The sequence below is a fragment of the Anomaloglossus baeobatrachus genome, chromosome 1 (genome assembly GCF_048569485.1).
Source record: "Anomaloglossus baeobatrachus isolate aAnoBae1 chromosome 1, aAnoBae1.hap1, whole genome shotgun sequence".
NCBI lineage: Eukaryota > Metazoa > Chordata > Amphibia > Anura > Aromobatidae > Anomaloglossus > Anomaloglossus baeobatrachus.
Genome location: NC_134353.1, coordinates 706,892,094 through 706,907,178, shown reverse-complemented (window position 1 = coordinate 706,907,178; position 15,085 = coordinate 706,892,094). Strand labels below are relative to the sequence as shown.

General features: G+C 49.9%; 1 protein-coding gene across 2 annotated transcripts in view; it reads right to left on the bottom strand.

The window, feature by feature from the left end:
- Positions 1-14,664, bottom strand: part of YDJC (YdjC chitooligosaccharide deacetylase homolog) — a 30,836-nt gene extending 16,172 nt beyond the window's left edge. For both annotated transcript variants that reach the window (XM_075321227.1, XM_075321237.1), the window contains exons 1-2: positions 14,577-14,664; positions 7,058-7,243 (exon numbers count right to left, since the gene is read on the bottom strand). In XM_075321227.1, coding sequence (XP_075177342.1) covers positions 7,058-7,224 — 167 coding nt within the window. In that variant the 5' untranslated portion in view covers positions 7,225-7,243; positions 14,577-14,664. The remainder of the gene's footprint in view (positions 1-7,057; positions 7,244-14,576) is intronic.
- Positions 14,665-15,085: the final 421 nt, after the last annotated feature.

The window sequence follows — 15,085 nt, the reverse complement described above, 5'->3', positions numbered from 1 at the left end:
TGTGTTCAAGAACATTGATCTGAAGAGTGGACTCTTGCTGAGTCCACGTACCCTGAGCGCTGTAGTGGAGAAAAACTGCTCCCCACCCTGATAGACTCGCGTCTGTCGTAACTATCGCCCAGGACGGGGATAGGAAGGACCTTCTTTTTGACCAAGAGGTGAGAAGAAGCCACCACCGTAGAGATTCCTTGGCCGCCTGAGAAAGAACGACGACTCTGTTGAGGGACGTCGACTCCTCGTCCCATTGGCGGAGAATGTCCCATTGTAGTGGACGCAGTAAAACTGCGCGAAAGGAACTGCCTCCATTGCTACCATCTTACGTAGGAAGTGCATGAGGCGTCTCAATGTGTGCGACTGGTTCTTAAAGAAGAGCTTGCAGCCCGTAGTGAATGCTGTTTGTCTAGCGGCAGCTTCACTATCGCTGAGAGAGTAAGAAACTCTATGCCTAGATATGTTATCGATAGGGTCGGGGTCGGATCTGACTTTAAAAAGTTGATGATCCACCCAAAACTCTAGAGAGTCTCCAGCGCAACGTTCGGGCAGTGTTGGCATGTTTCCTAAGAGAGTGCCTTGACAAGTAGATCGTCTAAATACGGGACCACAGAGTGACCCTGAGAGTGCAGGACTGTGACTACTGCTGCCCTGACCTTGGCGAAGACCAGTTGGACTGTCGCTAGCCGGAAGGTAGAGCTACGAACAGAGGGTGTTCGTCTCCTATAACGAAGCGTAGAAACGCTACTGCTCTGGATCAATCGGCACGTGTGGATAAGCATCCTTGATGCCTAATGATGCTAGGAAATATCCTTGGGACCTTGAGGCGATGACATGGCGGAGGGATTCCATCCGGAACCGCCTGGTGTCCACGAGCTTGCTGAGCATTTTTAGATCCAGAACGGGACGGAACGGCCCGTTGTTATAGGTACCGCAAAGAATTTGGGGTAAAAACCGTGACCTTGTTCCTGAAGAGGAACGGGGGTCATCACTCTTTCTGCCTATAGAGTGCACCCTGTTTGCAGAAGAGCAGCGGCCCGGCCGGGAGGTGGAGAAATTCTGAAGAATCGAGTTGGAGGACGAGAAGTGAGCTCTATCCTGTACCCGTGAGACAGAATGTCTCACACTCAATGGTCATTGACCTATGGCAGCTAAATATCGCCAAGGCAGGAGAGCCTGCTACCGACCGAGGCCGCAAGTCATGAGGAAGCCGCCTTGGAAGCGGGTTTTCAGACTGTCGCTTTTTTGGGCGAGACTGAGCCCGCTAAGAATCTTAGCTCCTCTGATCCTTTTGAGTCCACATTGGACGAGGAAAAATGGGACCTGCCCGAGCCTCGAAAAGGCCGAAAACCCCGACTGCCTCTTGCTCTGTTGGGGTTTGTTGTGTCCGGGCTGAGGAAAGGATGAATCCTTACCCCTGGACTGTTTGATGGTTACATCCAACGCTCACCAAACAGTCGGTCAGCAGAAAAAGGCAACTGGTTAGGCAACCTTTTTTGGAAGCAGAATCTGCCTTCCATTCACTTAACGAGCAGACCAGGCTCTGCTTAAAAACACGGAGTAGCGGAGGCTACCGCCGCACGGTTCGCAGAGTCCAGGACAACCTGAATCGCGTAAGAAACAAATGCAGACATTTGAGAGGTTAAGGATGCCACCTGCGGCACAGATGTACGTGTAACCGTGTCAATCTGTGTAAGACAAGCTGAAATAGCTTGGAGTGCCCCAAGGGAGAGAATGCCGGAGCCAACGGTGCGCCGACAGCCTCATAGATGGCTTTCGACCAGAGATCCATCTGTCTGTCAGTGGCATCTTTGAGTTTGCAGTTCCATCTCCCACTGCAACTATGGATCTAGCTACAAGCCTGGAGATTGGAGGATGCCGCTCGGGACATTGGGTCCAGTCCTTGACCAAGTCAGGGGACAGGGATAACGTGTATCCTAAGCCGTTTGGAGAAGCGCATATCTGGATAAGCGTGGTGTTCCTGGACTGCCTCTCTGAAGGCAGAGTGGTCCAGAAAAATACGTGAAGCTGACTCCTCCACTGGAGGAGCTGTGAGAAATAACCCACATTCTATAGATGGACGCTATAAGATTATTTACTATGGCGTCACAATCAGGTGTATCCAGATTGAGAGCGGTCTCAGGATCAGAATCCTGAGCCGCTACTTCCGCCTCATTACACAGCGAGTCCTTCTGTTAGGACCCTGATGAAACCGAGGCCGCTCATAGCGAGCCCACTTAGGCTGTCTGGGACTGACGTCCGTGCAGAGCCGTGACTCTGGGATGCGTGTGACATTCCCGGAGCTGTTAGTTATTCACACTGAGGGGGGCCATGGATCAATGATTCAACAGTGCCCATATTGTGAGAGACATGTCCGGACTGCTAGGCTTCTAGTATCATAGCCATAGTCTCAGAAAAACTGTCAGTAAATACTGCAGACACCGTCCTCATCCCCTGGCCATTAGTGCATACAATGGGAGTCTATGTACCTGCCGGCCGTATAGCCGTACATGCTGTACCAGCTGTATAGAAAAACATGTGGTTCTGCACCTTTGTTTTACACAGAGAATATGCTGATAACTCCTCCGCATAATCCAGGAGGGTATATACAACGTGCGACCAAACAGTGCAATGTATATAGTACAAGCATATCTATAAGTGCACTTCTGCACTAGTGGGGTTAGCACCACAGGTGCTGCTTAACGCCTGTTACAGCGATTGTGTGACTATCAGAATGCCAGGGTCTTCCACACTTGTCTCTGTATCTTACAGAAACTGACACTAATGGCTGCCGGTGTCCTTGTAGAGAAGGAAGCCGTGGGCGTGCCTGAGAAAGTGCGGGAATCCGGATTCACAGTGCACACAGTGAGAGGGGTGGAGTATGCAAAACATACTCCAGCTTTCAGCTCTGCTCTATGCAGCGTCACGCCCCTACCCTGACTGTCAGGGCTGTGGGCGGTAACGAAGGGAGACTAGGCCCAGAAGCCGGGGACTCGAGTTAACAGCGCGGCCGCCGTAAAAGCGCGGGCCGCGCTGAAGTCCCCGGCGCACCACAAGTGCCAGCCGCGCCGCAGTTCCAGCGGCCGGCGCGACCGATTCATAGAAGTGGCCAGCGTCCCGCCCCTCTCCTGACTGGCAGGTCTGGGGGCGGGAACGAACGGAAGCAGGCCGCAAAAGCCGGGGACTCTAGTTATCAGCGCGGCCGCCGTAAAAGCGCGGGCCGCGCTGAAGTCCCCGGCGCACCACAAGTGCCAGCCGCGCCGCTGCCAGCGGCCGGCGCGACCGATTCCTGGAAGTGGCCAGCGTCCCGCCCCTCTCCTGACTGGCAGGTCTGGGGGCGGGAACGAACGGAAGCAGGCCGCAAAAGCCGGGGACTCTAGTTATCAGCGCGGCCGCCGTAAAAGCGCAGGCCGCGCTGAAGTCCCCGGCGCACTACAAGTGCCAGCCGCGCCGCAGTCCCAGCGGCCGGCGCGACCAATTCCCATAAGTGAGCCTGCTTCAGCAAAGCTGAATGAGGCCATTTGGCACAGGCGCCGCAGCGCTGATGTCCCCCGGCGCACTACAACACCCAGCATGCTGCGGTGTGAGCGCCAAATGCACGGGGACACAGAGTACCTTGAGGAAGCAGGGCCATGTCCCTGATGTACTCCGCTCCATCCAGCATCTTCTCCAGGGGCTGTAGATGGAGCACGGTCTCAGTGCCTGGAGACCGGTAAATCCCACTTCACCCAGAGCCCTGTAAAAAGGGATGGGGAAGGAATCAGCATGTGGGCTCCTGCCGCCGTACCCGCAATGGGTACCTCAACCTTACAAACACCTCCGACATACAGTGGGGTGAGAAGGGAGCATGCTGGGGACACTATATGTGTCCTCTTTTCTTCCATCCGACATAGTCAGCAGCTGCTGCTGACTAAAAAGTGGAGCTATGCGTGGATGTGTTGCCTCCTTCGCACAAAGCACAAAACTGGTGAGCCAGTGATCCCACTGGGGGTGTATAGCCAGAAGGGGAGGGGCCTTACACTTTTAAGTGTAATACTTTGTGTGGCCTCCAGAGGCAATAGCTATACACCCAATTGTCTGGGTCTCCCAATGGAGCGACAAAGAAAGAGTCTATGTAATGGTGAGAGGAGGTCACGATTCCAGAAACAGCCAAGTGTTCAGCGCTATCCAATTTCCATATCTCCCACAGAGATGAATGGCAGTTATGGAGACTGTGTAGCATCATGCCTAGTGATGAGCAAGCACTATCATGCTTGGGTGCGCTCTACTTATTAAGCACAGTTGGATGCTCGGATGGGTCTGACTCGAGCACCCGATTATAATGGAAGTCAACAGGGTACTCGAGCATTCCTAGAAAAATGCTTGAGCCTCCCATTGAATTCCATTATGCTTGGATGCTCAAGTCGACGTCAGTGGGGACTTGCGCATTTTTCTGGAAGATCTCTGGAAGTCCTCTACTGACTTCTATTATACTCTGGTACACGAGTCGCACTCATCCAAGCATTCAACTACTCCTAATGAGTACAGTGCATGGTAGTGCTCGCTCACTAATCATGCGGTTTCCATAATTCAGAACTTGCCCTCCTTCGATGAGAGCATTCCATCAAAGGCTACATGCGCACGCTGATGTTTTAACTGGGGGCGCCCCCTGATGAAGGCTTCTGATGAAACGTTCATTGGGCGGGTGGCGCCAGCAGGAGGATATGTCGACAGGTTAGTTTCACCTCTTTCACTCTGGATTTATTTATATTCGATTTCAGCACTTCCATTCCCTTGCATTATAGCCACTGATATTCTTTTGGACATTATTATACTGGGACATGGTTTTGTTGTTGTAAAATTACCCATACATTTTTACTTTATGATGTTCCTTTCCATCTCCTCCTGTTGATCTGCACTGTCACCTTGTGTACCGTTCTGTTATTGCACCCTTGGTTGATGTATTTACAATAAAGTTTATTATTATTTTTATTACTTTGGATTCTGGTTCTTTTCTTAGTAAATTAGTTTAATAAAAAAGTCTTTAGAGGTGTTTAGAATATTAAAATGGCCACTGTAATACCAGCCCAGAAGCATCATGGAAGCATCATGGGACCTCGTGTGGATTACGTCGGACCTGGAGGAGTGTATGGGGGTTACTAAAGTGGTGAAAGAGGGTGCTTTTTGGTCTTCTATTTAAAATAAAGGAACCTTTAGGTGTTTGTGTCTATTTACTTTCACTTACAGATTAGTGATGGGGGGCGTCTCAGACGCCTGTAATGACTAATCTAGGACTTAGTGGCAGCTATGGGCTGCCATTAACTCCTTATCACCCCGATTGCCACCACATCAGGGCAATTCGGAAGAGATGGGTAAAGTGCCAGGACTGTTGCATCTAATGCAGCAATTCTGGGAGTCTGCTGGCTGATATTTTTAGGCTGGGGAGAGCCCAATAACCTTAGGCCTCCCCAGTCTGAGAATACCAGCCCCCAGCTGTGGGGCTTTATCTTGGCTGAGTATCAAAATTGGGGGAACCGCACACTGTGTTTTTGTTTTTAATTATTTTACTGTACTATATACACCCGCCCACCGGCGTCTGTGATTGGTTGCAGTCAGACAGCTGTCACTCAGAGTGGGGGGCCGTCTGGCTGAAACCAATTTCAGATGCCGGTGGGCAGGAGAAGCAGTTAATATGTATGAGCCTAATGAGCGGCCCGAAAGAAGAGAGAGGCAGCAGGAGCAGTGTGACAGCCACGCCGGTGATAGGTGAGTATAAAGCGATTAGAAAGATAGAGAGTTAATTAATTTATCCTGGAACAATGTGGGTGACCTGCGTTTTTTGTGACAAAAACACAAGTAAAACACATGCAATATGCACAAATTGAGTAGCATGCATTTTTCCTTGCATTTTCATCCCCTCTTTGATTTCAATGGGTGACAAAACGTGACAAAAACTCAAGAAGAATGAAAATGCTGCTTCTTTTTTGTCAAACAGTTTTGCCAAATAAACTGCAGACAAAAGCACAGCAATGTGCGCACAGCAAATCTGAATTCTCATAGACTTTGCTGGGAAGTCCAAAGTCTGAACTTGCTGACAACAAAACTGCACAAAAAAAAGGGACAAAAAACGCAGCGTGCACACGTAGCCTTAGCCATGAGTGGCTGACAAAGTAAGGCTATGTGCACACGCTGTGTTTTGTTTACGCTGCGTTTTTGGCCGCTAAAAACGCACAAAAAAGAACGCATGAGTTTTTACCGCAATTTGGTACGTTTTTAGCTGTGTTTTGCTGCGTTTTTGATCTCTGCGTTTTTCCAATGCATTGCATGGGGGGGAAACGCAGAAAAACGCAGGAAAGAATTGACATGTCCATTTTTTTTTTAAGCTCAAAAACGCAGCTTAAAAAAAAAAGTTGTGTGCGGACAGCAAAAATGAAAACTCCTAGACTTTGCTGGGGAAGCAAAGTCATACAGTTTTGAGCCCAAAAACGCACAAAAACGCCGCGAAAAACGCACTGTGTGAACTTACCCAAACCCCTACAGCAGAACCTATACAGCAATGTGTAAAGTCCATAAAATCCGCCACATTCGTCAGAAGGCCTTTCTGCCCTAGAAGCAACACAGTGGAGCACGCCACAGTTTTTCTGAAAAAATTTGTATGAAAACTGGAACATAAGAAAGCAGAGTAAAGGCTCCGTGCACTAGAATAGGGGTCTCGTTATGGCATCATATAGCACAGAGCCACAATATGGCAGAGTGCATGAGGCCTTATAGTCAGAAATATTGTGATTGGGAAAATCACACGTGGCCATGAGGGAAAACTATTCCACATTTTAGTTTCATTAATATAAAGAACCTAGAAATACCTTCAGTTCTGGATACTTGTCACTATTAGCTGGGTGTGGGATCATTGCTAGTCTACTGAACATTTGTTGAGCATACAAGTATCGTCACTGGAGATGTGAGGTGGCACAAATGTTTGCGGTATGAGAATGTGATCTGCACACGTGTAAATGTAAACATGAACTCGATGGCCTCTGAGGGTGTGCCTTCCTTTACCTTTAGAAAACATGGCCTCCATGTTTCTTACCTACGAGCCAATTCTGCCGCACAAGCCGCCGAGACGCCATTCACCAAAAGAGATACATTCGTTATGGCGCCAGCATGGAAACATTCGACGATACCAACATCTCTGCGAGGGCAGTAACCAAAGTCATCTCCTGTCACCACCAGCTTGATCCTGTTGGTCACAGACATTGCCGATAGCCCGGGGTGGCTGCAAAGAATAGAGAAAAGTGAAGACTGTGCATTAACACTCACCTCATCCTTATATTTATACTACTGTCATGTGTCCCGGCCCACAATATAAGCTGCTGACAGTATGGAGTCCACACAAACAAGGTGTGTAACTGGGGTGTATAGAAAAGACTAATGGTAGAGTCACTGCAGCTTTCCTACAGAAATACAGCAGATAGTCCTACTTACCTCATGATGTAGAAACCCCCCATTCAGTTATGTGGAATAGATTCAGTCCCAGGACCTATTACAGCTAATTTAGGTCATCAGACCCACAGGTGTGGCAGGGTGTGTGGGCATACGAGCAAAAGACGCATATTGAGCTACAACTTTATAGCACAATTACACTACAGCGTTTTGTTTTTTTTCCCCCATTATAGTGCTTTAAATGTAAGCCCCCTCCCCGACCCCTGGCTCATACTTACTTTCCGTGTTTTCATACTTTACCGATGCCGCTCTGGTCCTGTGGCACCATCTTGTGCCTGCAGCTTCTGACTAATAGGAATAACGTTTGGAACACCATTCTAAGTCCGAACTGGGTGCAAAAACCTAAAAAAACATCACTATGGGGAGATAAGGTATGCACACCAGTGACTATGCAAGGGGAATACATGAAATAGCAGAAACTGCTGTGTGAATACTGACTTGAAAAATTCAATAGCTATATGTAAGAATGAAAATGTGAAAAATGGAATCTGCATTACTGCCATGAATATATGAACAAAGAGAAATTTAGCTACTGAATTGATCAATGCAATAGAGCCCCAACACTACGCCAAAGTATTTCTCTACGTTGGGGTCCCTAGCTTGTGTGTCCTCTCATGCAGTTAAAAAACCTACCGTGTATGGGAAGCTGAGACCCAGGCTATTTATGCGTATGATATGGATTGGCAATAGGTGTGGTTGGGGAGGGTTCACAAACGAAAAAATACCAACAAATAGGAATTTTTAGGTTTTTGCACCCAGTTCGGACTTAGAATGGTGTTCCAAACGTTATTCCTATTTGTTAGTAGTTTTTCGTAATTGGCCATGCGCTGCTTCCGTTGTCAGGTGACAAATGGAACGCAGTATGCGGGTCAGAGCCGCCGGGCGGAAGTTCCTTGTACTTCCTGCAGTCCCAGCCTCCCGACGCCGCGCCGGACAGCACGGGTGAGTGGAGTTCACATGATTATGGCGGCGTACTATATAAAGACCAAGTCCCCCTACCCAAACACACGCCCCCTGAAGAAGAAAAGGCGAAACACGTGTTGGGGTCGCAGGACGTGGATATCAGGTCTTCTAATAGGTAATGCATACAAGTGGTCTCCTGTGGGGGATCTGGGGTTACTATTCCTATTGATTAGCTATGTGGTGTATTATGGTGTAACTTTATTGGAATGGTGCTCCGGTTTCATGCCCACATAATAGGGTACGCACTAATATTAACTGAGAATCCCTTAGTGTCTTAGGGTATTAATATATGGTACTTTGCACCTATTTACTGGTTACCACATGATATGCTATTACGACTATGTCTTATGCAATAGTTTCTGCATTTGGAAAAAAGGAGGTTTGAATTTTCATTGTAGCCTTATATATGCTTAATCAACTATAGGGCACTATGAATCCTTGAATCCATATGTCAATGTGGGATTATTAATAAAACCTTTTGACCTGTTTAATCCAGTCCTTGGGTACTATATAGTGGAGTTTTTTCATATATGTATTTTTTAATAGAGAAGACATTAAAATAAAATAAAAAGTATTTTTATTATTTCTGACTTCTTTGAGCTTTCTTAAATATCTGTATATCCATAACAGATTTTTGTGTGATTAAAGTATAAAATGGTACGTGCCCACAATCCGAGCATGCTGCGTTCTAGACACAGTGTGTTTTCTCTCGCGGAGAGACAAAGGTCCTCCTCTGCGCAAAAAGGAAGCAGAGAGCAGGAATTTCCATAAATCCCATCCACTGCTTGTACGGTACAACGTAGCCTTTTAGACACAGTCACGCAAGGAAGACACGCTGCGTCCAAAATGCTTTAGGAACGTACCCTTATAGAAACACGGGCACCACTTCTGCATTTTTCACCCACTCCTGCTTTGGCTACAAATACGGAGGTAAAAAAAACCCTCACCAAATATTCAATGTGTGCAATAGCTCAATGCTGCATATGCCGTACTGTAAAAGGGTATTGTGCCTCCGCCAGTTGTGGCTGAGATAGGAATGTCTGTGCCTATGTGGTAGCCAGGACTATAGAAACAGATGGGGTCAACTCAAGTACCGAGCAACATGGAAGTCAGCCCTGTCTGAGCGCCTGACGGCTCGTTACGAGTACCCGAGCATGGTAGTGCTCACTCATCACTATTCTCCACCATACTGGAGTGATTTTCCACAGAAATTATCTTAGGCGTGGTTACACATCATTCATGTGCTCTGCATCACATGGATTTCCTCCTCCAACAGAAGATTTCAGAGTAGATTGTGTGACTGTGACTTGTACTTATGGTGAAAGCTCTATGGGTGGGAACAGTACAGCACAGGCACACCAGTCATGTCACCGGTGGGAACAGCACAGGCACACCAGTCATGTCACCGGTGGGAACAGCACAGGCACACCAGTCATGTCACCGGTGGGAACAGCACAGGCACACCAGTCATGTCACCGGTGGGAACAGCACAGGCACACCAGTCATGTCACCGGTGGGAACAGCACAGGCACACCAGTCATGTCACCGGTGGGAACAGCACAGGCACACCAGTCATGTCACCGGTGGGAACAGCACAGGCACACCAGTCATGTCACCGGTGGGAACAGCACAGGCACACCAGTCATGTCACCGGTGGGAACAGTACAGCAGCACAGACACACCAGTAATGTCACCGGTGGGAGCAGTACAGCAGCACAGGCACACCAGTAATGTCACCGGTGGGAGCAGTACAGCAGCACAGGCACACCAGTAATGTCACCGGTGGGAACAGTACAGCAGCACAGGCACACCAGTAATGTCACCGGTGGGAGCAGCACAGGCACACCAGTAATGTCACCGGTGGGAGCAGTACAGCAGCACAGGCACACCAGTCATGTCACCGGTGGGAACAGTACAGCAGCACAGACACACCAGTAATGTCACCGGTGGGAACAGTACAGCAGCACAGGCACACCAGTAATGTCACCGGTGGGAGCAGTACAGCAGCACAGGCACACCAGTAATGTCACCGGTGGGAACAGTACAGCAGCACAGGCACACCAGTAATGTCACCGGTGGGAACAGTACAGCAGCACAGGCACACCAGTAATGTCACCGGTGGGAGCAGCACAGGCACACCAGTAATGTCACCGGTGGGAGCAGTACAGCAGCACAGGCACACCAGTCATGTCACCGGTGGGAACAGTACAGCAGCACAGACACACCAGTAATGTCACCGGTGGGAACAGTACAGCAGCACAGGCACACCAGTAATGTCACCGGTGGGAGCAGCACAGGCACACCAGTAAGGTCACCGGTGGGAGCAGCACAGGCACACCAGTAATGTCACCGGTGGGAGCAGCACAGGCACACCAGTAATGTCACCGGTGGGAGCAGCACAGGCAAACCAGTAATGTCACCAGTGGGAGCAGCACAGGCACACCAGTAATGTCACCGGTGGGAGCAGCACAGGCACACTAGTAATGTCACCAGTGGGAGCAGCACAGGCACACCAGTAATGTCACCGGTGGGAGCAGCACAGGCACACCAGTAATGTCACCAGTGGGAGCAGCACAGGCACACCAGTAATGTCACCGGTGGGAACAGTACAGCAGCACAGGCACACCAGTAATGTCACGGGTGGGAACAGTACAGCAGCACAGGCACACCAGTAATGTCACCGGTGGGAGCAGCACAGGCACACCAGTAATGTCACCGGTGGGAGCAGTACAGCAGCACAGGCACACCAGTCATGTCACCGGTGGGAACAGTACAGCAGCACAGACACACCAGTAATGTCACCGGTGGGAACAGTACAGCAGCACAGGCACACCAGTAATGTCACCGGTGGGAGCAGTACAGCAGCACAGATACACCAGTAATGTCACCGGTGGGAACAGTACAGCAGCACAGGCACACCAGTAATGTCACCGGTGGGAGCAGCACAGGCACACCAGTAATGTCACCGGTGGGTGCAGTACAGCAGCACAGGCACACCAGTAATGTCACCGGTGGGAGCAGCACAGGCACACCAGTAATGTCACCGGTGGGAGCAGCACAGGCACACCAGTAATGTCACCAGTGGGAGCAGCACAGGCACACCAGTAATGTCACCGGTGAGAGCAGCACAGGCACACCAGTAATGTCACCGGTGGGACCAGCACAGGCACACCAGTAATGTCACCGGTGGTAGCAGCACAGGCACACCAGTAATGTCACCAGTGGGAGCAGCACAGGCACACCAGTAATGTCACCGGTGGGAACAGTACAGCAGCACAGACACACCAGTAATGTCACCGGTGGGAACAGTACAGCAGCACAGACACACCAGTAATGTCACCGGTGGGAGCAGCACAGGCACACCAGTAATGTCACCGGTGGGAGCAGCACAGGCACACCAGTAATGTCACCGGTGGGAGCAGCACAGGCACACCAGTAATGTCACCGGTGGGAGCAGCACAGGCACACCAGTAATGTCACCGGTGGGAGCAGCACAGGCACACCAGTAATGTCACCAGTGGGAGCAGCACAGGCACACCAGTAATGTCACCAGTGGGAGCAGCACAGGCACACCAGTAATGTCACCAGTGGGAGCAGCACAGGCACACCAGTAATGTCACCGGTGGGAGCAGCACAGGCACACCAGTAATGTCACCGGTGGGAGCAGCACAGGCACACCAGTAATGTCACCGGTGGGAGCAGCACAGGCACACCAGTAATGTCACCGGTGGGAGCAGCACAGACACACCAGTAATGTCACCGGTGGGAGCAGCACAGACACACCAGTAATGTCACCGGTGGGAGCAGCACAGGCACACCAGTAATGTCACCGGTGGGAGCAGCACAGGCACACCAGTAATGTCACCGGTGGGAGCAGCACAGGCACACCAGTAATGTCACCGGTGGGAGCAGCACAGGCACACCAGTAATGTCACCGGTGGGAGCAGCACAGGCACACCAGTAATGTCACCGGTGGGAGCAGCACAGACACACCAGTAATGTCACCGGTGGGAGCAGCACAGACACACCAGTAATGTCACCGGTGGGAGCAGCACAGGCACACCAGTAATGTCACCGGTGGGAGCAGCACAGGCACACCAGTAATGTCACCGGTGGGAGCAGCACAGACACACCAGTAATGTCACCGGTGGGAGCAGCACAGGCACACTAGTAATGTCACCACAGTCTTCTGATCAGCCATTAAAATAACTTTGTGGCCAGTTCTCCTATAAAATCTGATGGTAAAAATGAGATCTAAAATTATATTCTACATTTCCTTAACCAGTTAGTGACCACCAATACATCTTTTTACTGACCTGGGCTGAGATCTAAGTTAATAGCTTCCCCCTGACAGGTGAAAATGCAGCAGCTGTCCTCTACGGCTGACACCCTGCTGCATCAGTCATGATCGGTGTTGGCACAGACTAGGGCGGCTTAACGCATCCTAGATGGTTAACAGAGTGTGTGGGCTCCTCTTTAACCCCTTCGGCATCCTGATATCATGATTGTGTGGTCCTGATGGTTGTAAAAAGAAATTAACGGACAAATAACGGGCCTTAATAAAGCCTGCCGAATATAGGGGCCTGTTCAGACGTTAGCACTGAAGTGGTAAAAAATAACATTTTTCTTTCCTGTCGTACCACTTTGCATTAATTCCTGAAGAGCAGCCGAAGGGGTTAATAACTACCTGACAGCAGCTCTGAATATGTTGAGGTGCGCAGGTTGTAAAATGGTATTATATTGGAAATCCCCAAAAGTATCGGTCCCCCACAGTCACCTCAAAACTGACTAGGTCCCTAACAAGATAGGTTTTGTAATTTTCCTATGAAAAATGACTGCTAATATGTTAAAGCTTCTGACATCCCAACAAACAGCACATTTTACAGACGGCGCTGATGTAAGCTGCTTTCACACCTCCGGTTTTAGCAGAGCCGGCCAATCCGGCTCTAAAACCTATGCAACGGATGCGGCGACAAAACCGCATCCTTTGTATAAGTTTTTTTACATGCGGCCCGTCCGGTTTTTGCCGCTTGCGGCAGGCTACGGAGCATGCGCAGTCGAAAAAAACGCACGCGGCGTCCATAGGCATGCATTGCAAATCACGCCACATCGGCTAGATGTGGCGCGATGCGGTTTTTTTTTGCCGGACAAAAAAATGTGCCAGGCAACGTTCCATCCGGCCGCCGCATCAGCTAAATCTGCCGCATGCAGCAAAAAACGGACGGAACGCAAGCCCATGCGGCACAATACGGCACTAATGTAAGTCTATGCAAAAAAAAAACGCAACCGGCGGCAAAAAAAAAACCGGTTGCGTTTTTTCTGCAAAGCGCCGGATTGTGCCGCACAGGAAAAAACTGAGGTGTGAAAGCAGCCGGGCACTGAGATTTATTAACATGTGTGGTGGGAATATCTGGATTACAGGAATATTCATTCATTGGAAAATTGCTAATTTTTAGAAGTGTGTGTCAAATTTCTGATATTTGCATAAAAGCAAAACATATGGATATTATCATAAAATAGAACGTGTCACAAAAAAACAAGGCTCAGAATCACTGGGATATGGGGAGACATTGCACATAAAGGGACACTGGTGGCAGAGATTTGGAAAAGGTAGCCCAGTCACTAAGGGGTTAAAAAGAGGTTTCAAGTTCTCCCCTTTCCAGAGGGCTGATGGGACTGCCTGTGCCTGGCCAAGCCTGGGGGTCTGACAGTGCGGGGTATTATGGGAAAAGCCCTTATACAGTAGAGGCGGCTGCATATTCTTACTGCTTGGCGATATCAGACTGGGAGATAATCAGTAACGTGGGAGCCAGCAGCCGCGCCAGAGACAAGTTACATAAGGGCCATCACGGAGAGCAAGGTTCACGGCTGAATGGCGCAATCTATCAGGCGGCCGGGGCACATGCCTCTATACTAACACGGGTGTCCTCTATACTGACACATGGGAGCACTGGGGCAATGTGGTAAGAGCCGCTATAGGAAGCAGCGTGGACAGGCGCAGGTCGGATGCAGACTGGGGGCGGCAGGATACAGCGGCATGTAATAAATAGTGAGGGTGAGATGAGGCTGGAAGATACCACAACACAGGGGGGGAGAAATGAGAGAATTGGTAGGCCTCCCGCTCTGTCCCCGCAGCTGCTCACCTCCCGGCGCCCTACAGCGGTCCCGGTACTCTGTCCTCTCTCCTCGGAGCATTCATTTCCTTCTGACAGGACGGTATCTGCCTAGGGCCCGCCCCTGTGTCCTGACGTCACCCATTGCCCCGCCCCTAGCACGCTTACATTCTGTGCGGACTGACTGCTGTCAGTTTCATAGTCCCAGCAGTGAGCGGGCGGCGGAGGCGGGACTATTTTAATCTAGCCACAAGATTTTGGAAAAACTACAACTCCCAGCATGCTCCGTGCCGCTGTTCGAGCATATAGGGATTGTAGGTAATCAGAATAATCCATGAAGATCCCAGAGCTGAGGACGGAGCTATAAATCAGGGAGGGAAAAAGGAATAAATGAAGCCAGGAGCAAGTTTCTGCACGGTTAGTTTAGGGTCATGCAATGATCTGTGGACCCGTCCGTGCCTCCGGTACGTGTGTGGACAGTTTTCTCACGTACCGGAGACACGGGCACACGTTGACATATGTTTTCCTATAGTTTCGGG